Source organism: Sinocyclocheilus anshuiensis, unplaced genomic scaffold (genome assembly GCF_001515605.1).
Source record: "Sinocyclocheilus anshuiensis isolate Anshui unplaced genomic scaffold, SAMN03320099.WGS_v1.1 scaffold544, whole genome shotgun sequence".
NCBI lineage: Eukaryota > Metazoa > Chordata > Actinopteri > Cypriniformes > Cyprinidae > Sinocyclocheilus > Sinocyclocheilus anshuiensis.
In genome coordinates, this window is record NW_015555763.1 from 2362650 (window position 1) to 2371064 (window position 8415).

The following is an 8415-nucleotide window of genomic DNA, read 5'->3' on the forward strand; positions in this document are numbered from 1 at the left end:
TAAAGGTTTTTTTTTTTTTTTTGATGAACTTCAGATTATCTGCGTCATGCTGATGTAAATCAAAGACATTCCACATCTATTTACTAATACTAATATACAGACATTTTTGGGGAAACCAATTTTTTCAGGATTCTTTGATTAATAGAAATTTCCAAAGAACAGCAATTATTTTAAACAGAAATCTTTTTCTAACATTATGTCTTCACTCTCACTTTTCATTATCAATTTAATGCATCCTTGCTGAATAAAAGTATTTATTTCTTTAAAGGGGTCCTATTATGCTTTTACAAAGTCTTGATTTTGTTTTGGGGGTGTACTAGAACAGGCTCTCATACTAGGTTGTTCGAAAAATACATTCTTTTTTCACATATTTTACATGATTACAACACCTCTCTCCCCAGTCTGGCATGAACGGCTCGAATAGTTCCTGTATCAAATGAAGGCCCGCCTTCTGAAATACGAAATGTGCTGTGATTGGTTATCCGGGCCAGTGTGTGTTGTGATTGGCAGCACTCGGCGCCTGGTCGGGAAATGTCATGCCCCTTACCATAGCCGCCTGCGAGCTTCAGTGTAAATATTGCGTCAAAATCAAATCAATTTGAGCGCGATTTAAACCCAGATGATTGTAACCACTCTAAGTTCATCTGCCTTGGGAAAGCTATCGTGTCTCCGACATAGTGATAACACTCGTTACCTTCTCTAGTGCAGCTCAACCAGGTCTCGTCCCATTCGTCGGTATTTGTGATATCACAAATCCCGGAAAGTATGCATTGTAGTCCAAACGAGTCATTCGTTGTAGTTTTTGAAAAGTGATTTCTGTTAAATAAAATATCTCCTTTTGAAGTGGACTTTGAGCTTCGTAACTTTTTTATGCTCAAACAGCAACATTACAGACTAACTAAAGTTGAAAAAGTGAAAAAGCATAATAGGACCCCTTTAAATGACTTTGATTACCTTTGATTGGTTCAATGTTAGCTGGATCTGCATTTGCTGCTTTAAAAGGCATATTTAGGCTGTTAATATCCAACACACCACAGTTTGAAGATTATGGAGGTTTTATTACATTTTGCAACATTTAAAATGTCACAGTTAAAAGAAAAGAAACGAGATACTAATAATAATCGTAATAATAATAATAATAATAATAATAATAATAATACAATTATCTCCTTAAAAACGACTGAATTGTATATCAATTCATGTATTACCATCCAATATCATCTGTTTTTAATGAACTCTCTTTCGTTCTTTCTTCCATTCTCTCTATACACACATACGAAACTCATAAAGACTGGAAATTAATTTTGGCAAATTAAAAGTTTCTGGTTCACATTTTAATCTCCAGGAAAATAATCCTGTGAGAGTTGTTTCACTTTAAAACATGCTCACATCTTAACACACACAAAAAAACTAATTTTCATCTTCAAATTACATAAAGCTTCAAAACATAATTTGAAGTTCACTTGAAGTTCACCTCTTGCTTCAGATCTGTTTACAGATTACGGTATTAGGAGTGGACTTAACTACTGATCTTGGTATGCTTTGTTTCTCATTTTTCGCTTTTCAGCAAGCCTAGATGGGATTTCCTCACATTTTATGCACTGATTTTTGGGGGAAAATCTTCAGAATTGTATGAAATGCATTTAAACATGGTCATTTGAGAGTACTGGACTCTCATTTATAGCTGAAAGCATATTCAAACTAGCTAAAATATTTCATAAATTAAAACAAGAGGCAAAGCAACTTTGAATTTTGAAAATTACGAGCATTCTGCAGAAATCTGTGGAGATTTCACGTGGAGAGCAAGGTGAGCCACCATAACACAAATCTCTTTAAAAAACACTCCCTGTCTAACGTCACAAAACAGCTGCTTGAAATGACAAAATCCGGTTAAAATCCAGATTTTGTGAGCCACCATTTGTGCATCTGAGCATCAGTGGCCTTTGAACACTCAGCCTAGATGAGCAGGACTTTAAAAATTCTTCTAAATAGTAATCTTAGGGCTGAACACCTGGCTCAGCAGTAAAGGGACCAGAAGAAGGATACTTCAACGTGTCCCGGTCTGAACTCACTAAGGTTTTCTTCTTTCCCCCTTAACACTAAAGTCTTGATGTTTTTGTCAACTCTGGTCACGTGTCAATGACCTCACGGGCCGGTGAGTGCTCTTCTGGGAGGGTGGTTGTGGCATTTGGCAAAGTTTGATTGTGTGGCACAGAATTCTGCTGTATCTCCATGGCAATCCCAGCTGGATCTTGTGGGGGGAACTCTTTAACTTGTCGCCGGTACTCCAGGAAGGTGCAGGCTTTAGTGGCAATTGCAACAACGTTCTTCCCGATGAAGATGGTCGAGACTCTGCTGTCTTGGAACAGTACCATGTTGACACCTCGAATGAGGATGGTGACAATGTTGATGGTCACCAAGCTGAGGACCGGGTAGAGCATCATCTTCTGAGGCGACAGATGCTCGCCCTGCACGCTGATCTCACTCAGAGAAACGCAAGGCAGTATGAGCAACAGGATGTAGCAGTAGAAAAACATCAGACCCTCAGCCCAGATGGGCAGACCTGTCCTTTGTGGCTCCCAAAGGTTAGCCTGGATATCCAGGACATCCAGAAGGTCAAGTGCAACCCAAAAGAGTCGACCCCGCATGTCCTCCTTCTTCCGGAAGGTTCTTACGTACTCCATGCTGTCAAGCGCAACCAGGACAAGGTAGAGTCCGGGTACGCAAACCGAGAGCAACAAAGTCAATGCTTTCCGAGCTACTGTCTCCAGACTTTTACGGTCAGCCTTGTAGTTCTGGAAGACAAAGTAGAGCTTGATCTCCAGAACGAAGATGTAGAGGAACCAGAGGATCATGGCGTAGCCACGCTTCGCAGTCCTCACCTCAGCACCAACCCACACCGCCACGTAACGCAGGACTATAAGAAAGCAAATATCTCCAACCAAGACGATGATGCAGACCCCAATTTTGCGTGGGCCCTGATTCTGCTCCACAAGATAGGCATCCATGAAGGCCATGCTGGTCATGATCACAATGGTGGTTAAACACACATGCCGCTTGTCAGGTGGTGGCAAAACCATGTTGCTGTCTGTTTATCGAAGTAAAAAAAAACGAACAAATCGTATCCGTCAAAAGTAGCAAGTTAGTTCATGGTGTGCAAACTGTTGTCCATTGATGCTGGTGACTGAGGAGCCCGTTCAGCAAAGCTCCACACAGTCCAATGGCCACTCTTTACCGCATTTCGAGCTTCACATGTCCTCCACACTAGTATCGTATATCAATATCTCTTTGATTCAGTGTGACTGAGATATATCTGTATGTGTATCCACTGGTGAGCCAGATTAAGTTGACTTCCTGACCTAACTGACATAGGTCTGCTTGTCTGTGTCAGCTGACCCATATAAACAGCATGGCTGGATACTGTGCTGGTCTATTGTCGCTGTCTCTTATTCCTGCATCGGAGCTGAGCGTACACAGGACTATTGTCAGTCGTGCAGACAAAATGGGTGGTCACAGCTCTCTTTCTGCTCTGCTGGCTTTGAGCGCCTGTGAATTAAAGAGAGAAAAATTAGTTATCTTTAGAGAATGTTTTTGACCTTGTTCCAACTGATGAAGCTTTAAAACAAAACACTAGGGGTCACTGTGGTAATTTAGCACAATCAGATGTAACTAACTGTCCCACAAGTCCTTGGGTTGATTTTACATTCCTCTAAAGCCTTTTATGTTGAATAGGCTTTAGCTGTTTTGGAGGACACTGAATTTGTCATGTTTAAATATCCAAAAAGGAATACTTTTTTGTGTGTAGAAGTAAGCATTCAGTCACTTATAGTGCATAGTACCGGTTAGCTGGTGCAATGTAGCCTGAATTATGATTTCAAGCTCTTTTTTCCTTACCATGTGACTTCATTGCTCAACACTTTTGAATACTTTTAATTGAAAATATCTTCTTTTTGTATGGGTTCTATACGCAAGATCTCGCTATGCAGCATTATCCATACTTAGACATGACAGTGTCAGCTGCTAGAATATAATTCCCTAATATTCCTATGAGTTCTGAGTCACCAGCTTCCATAGCAACGGTTTCTATTGAGAGAGTGATAATAAGTGATGGTGAATCTAACGCAGCAGGGAACCCTCGGATTTCTGGAAAGTGAGATATTACCGGATGTGCGACAGACAGAGGGTGTGCACTGACTCTGATATCTAGGTGTGAGGTGGCTTGACGTGAATGACAATAATTAAAAAAAAAAAAGATTTTCAGCTGATTCTTTGTAAGTTTCAGTAGGCATGAAGGGTAAAAAAAAACAAACATAACATTTAAATGCTGGCATCTTCCTGGAAGCAACTGTTTTAAGATAAAGAAAATCTTCCGGCTGCATTGTGTTCTTATTAGGACTCAGCTCACGGTCACTAGATTTCCTCTTCAGCTGGAATATTAGGGAACGACACATAAATTTGATCAAGAGATTAGCGCTGATCAACAGATCTGTCTCTTGTATTAAATTTCAATCACAGCAACATTTTGCACACCACTCATACAGTGGACCTTCACAATCTCCTATTGCTAGTTAGTTCATGTCAGTGCTGCTCATGTTTGATATATATGGAAGCAAACATTGAGACTATTTGCTTGCACGTCTCCTCAAGTGATTGATTTCTATCTCAAAGAGATAGCAATCTTACACACTAAATCAGTACTCTGAGAGAAATACATGGAGCCATAGAAAACTAATGGATGTTAAAGAAAAATATAGAGTGAATGTGGCAGTATATCTTGTATTGTGTATGCTGCTGTTTCTGCAATCATAATTTTTACCTACATTTATCAATGCATTTAGCTTTGGATAGGAATTCTGGCTCCATTCAGTGTAAATTGTGTTACGGATCAATACATCTTCTGCAACATTATGTAAAGCAATGTTGGGACCTGATGGACATGCTCAGATAAATTGCCTTGTGACAAATTATTGAGTGACCCCAGTTAAAAACAAGTTTCATTTTCTAATCCCATAAAAAAAATATATATTACAAAGTAGAATACTTTTTTTTTCATATCAACTGTCTTTTTTTCTGACATGTGCAGTAACTTAATTTGTCTGTTCTTTCAATATGACTGCTCTGTTAAACTCCTCAGAACATAATTTGGTTATGTATTGTGCCTCTACACTGCTTCCGGCCTCCTTATTCTCCCTTTCTTTTCTATTCTAGTGCACAGATTTTCATTTCTGACAACATGACTCTCTGACCTTGTGAACTTCTCTCATCTGTTCAGTTTCAGAAGGTGCAGCTGAGCGGAAGATTGAACTATTTATTTTGGAGAGGGTGGAGGGAACCACAGATTGAGACTTAAATGCATCACACAAAGCATGATTTTTTATGATGTATTTTGCCTCAAAGGATAGTTCAAACATTATTAAATGTGTACTTATGCATATACATATGAATAAGTTATTCATGTTAAATTACTTTGAATATGACATTCAGTTGTTTTTACATGATTTTATTTTATTTTCCCAGATTTTTGTCTCAATTTAGGAACCGGTAAAATTCCAATTTGGTCCTTTTGCTGTAATTTAAATCTGTTTTAAGTACTTTTCTGTTTGGTTTGACCTAATTGAGTTTCTATCCTAGGGCTCTATAAGATTTGGTTTTTATGAAAGTTTGTTTCCGCCTACAAAGACCTACAAAGGTAATTTTGAGATAAGTAAAGTTGTGAGATATAAAGTCGAACTGGGAGATATACATTTGGAATTACAAGTTGCAACTGATAAATAATTTCACAATGTGATAAAAATAAAGTCGCAATTATGAGAAACAAAGTCAACAAAGTTGTGAAATATAAAGTCAAATTATAAGACAGAAAGTCATATTGTGGGATATTAAGGGGTATAAAAAAAACTCAACTATTTAACAACAACTATTTATTGTCATCTCATGGTAGTTCAGGGTTTTTGGTAGAAGATCTGAATTTTCCATAGCCGGTCTTACTTCTCTATAAGACACACAAGCACATCCACACACATTCCTCTCCCAATGTACTGTACTGTAAGTGAAGAGAGCAATGGAGTGAGAGCATTAAATCAAGAGTTTAATTAAAGTGGCAAAACACATGGGAGTAAATAAGTGTCTGAAGTAGTAGAGAGCGAGCTCATCAGCCCAATCAATACACACATGGGGAATATTTCCCTCCCGTGAAGCAGACAAACCCTAGACACTCCCAGGAGCCCATAAGGCAAAGCATTACAGGCAGTGCTCTATGTTTGCTAATGGCTTCAAAATGCAACACAGTTGCACAGAAACACAGAAATTGCACATGAAACTGCTGCATTGCAGCTGCAACCTGTATAAATAACAAATGAGAGCTCTATAATATCTCAATTGTTTCTTTTTGACAGAAAGAGGAATAAATGATGCACTACTGAAGACATTTCTGCTTCAGATGTGTCTTCTGAGAAAAAAGTCCAGAGTGATCTCACATATGTCTTCACTATTTTCAGAAGATCTCAACATCTTTACCAAACAAATCAAGATAAGTCTGCAGAGATTTCAATATGAACTCAAATATTCCTCATAAATTCTTCTAAAATCATTTCTTCTAAAATCTTCTTCTAAGATATGCTATTTACATTTTGTCGCACAGGAGAAACATTTGAGACAAGTTAAAAATACAATAATAAAATAAAATAAAATAATGCATTTTCCCTCCAAATTGTCATTACAATTATATATATACAGTATATATCATTGTAATGACAATTTGGAGGGAAAATGCATATCTTAGAAGAAGATTTTAGAAGAACTGATTTTATATATATAGACAATACATACATATGATACATATTATACATATACATTTTATTTAACTTATATTTATGCATCATGGCAGGCCCAACACTTTCAAAACGAGCTGTCTAGCATCTTCTCCAGTTATTTACACCTAGATCTAGTGACTTCCAAACATGCTTAGCAGAGTAAGCATGGACAAAGCTTACTAAACGGTTTAAACATGGGATGATTTGCATTCCGCATCGAGCCGGAGACACTTTATTAATTTTCAATGAGCACACAACAAACTTTCCCGAAAGATCTTTTCGAAAGAAAGTTTCTAAATGATGTTTAATATTTCATTTCTCATACATACTTAACCAATAGAAAAACAAAGTACTTTATTTAAAAGCCGACATAAGCCTATGGCTCTGTCACACATTCGCTGACAGATCAGCAAGAAGTGAGGGGCCGGATATCCTGTATATATACTGCATAGAGGTTCCAGTGTTGCTGTGGTAACAGGCAATCATCAGTCCGAGACCCCCAATAAAAGAAAACAATAATGAGTGTGACTCTTATTTCCGCACAGTAATGAAAAATAAAAAAGAGGCTCTGTGCTCCAACTTGCCTTGAAGTGGAGGATTTTGTGCTCTTTCCCTCTTCTCATCTTGGTGTTATTACAGCAAAAGACTCTGAGATCAGAAGGACCATAGTTTTCTAAAGCCCTTTCTGTGGACACACATGGTTATATGGCTTGGTATTACAAAACATAAACACAGACTGTTGTTAAACATTCCCTGCGCATTTGTGTTTTCTGTGAAAATGCCGCATCGTCTCTGAGTATAAAAAGAGAGTCAGTCAACTAATCATTATATGAAGCGATTCAACAGTCAGTTATTCTTATAGAAAGTGATACAGCCATCAATTATTCTAACAGAAATTGATTCACCACTCAGTATTTCTTATAGAAAATTAATCCACCGTTAATTCTTATGGATTTTATGAGAATGTGACTTCTGTCACATAGGAACTGAGGTTGTCCTTGTATCTTCTCACCTCTCTGCCCACCTTAATCTGGTCTGTCATCCCCCAACCCTCATGAACCAGGTCTCTCATCCTCCTCCATCTCTTTGGAGTCCTCTCCAGGGCTGTTTCATACTCTCCTACTCATTGATTGACCTCTCTCCCTCTTTCCACTGCAGTCCTCCCCCTCATTCACTTAATTAAAACGGCGAGTGTCTGAAAATCTGAGAGGGGCTTTGTAAGGTAATGAATGAGTATGCTTTCTGCTCTAGTTGGGTGAGTCTCACAAAAACAAGTCCAGGTCACATTTCACATCAAAAACCAAACAAAACCATAGGTTATTATATTTGCTTATTAAGAAAATGAGGCCTATTTTATTGTTGCTTTTTATTTTAATTTTCTAACATTATTTTCTCAAAAAAGCCATCACAAAATAATATTGGCCATCATTTTCCTATCATAACCACAATGCATATGTATGCTGTATTACTGATTTTTTTCCCCACAGAATTCCCAGGATTTTCATTAAAATCTCATTATTGTATTTATAATAGTTTGTTTTTTATTTTACATTTAAATTGTGTTTAGTCATTTAGCACAATGTATGTGTGTGTGTATATACCG

At 37.7% G+C, this 8415-nt stretch overlaps 1 protein-coding gene across 1 annotated transcript in view; it reads right to left on the reverse strand.

Annotated features, from left to right (window-relative positions):
• Nucleotides 1-1999: 1999 nt before the first annotated feature.
• The window catches only part of LOC107674105 (transmembrane protein 121-like), a 23875-nt gene continuing 17459 nt past the window's right edge, over nt 2000-8415 (reverse strand). Inside the window, exon 2 of the mRNA XM_016467992.1 lies at nt 2000-3546. Coding sequence (XP_016323478.1) covers nt 2130-3080 — 951 coding nt within the window. The 5' untranslated portion in view covers nt 3081-3546 and the 3' untranslated portion in view covers nt 2000-2129. The remainder of the gene's footprint in view (nt 3547-8415) is intronic.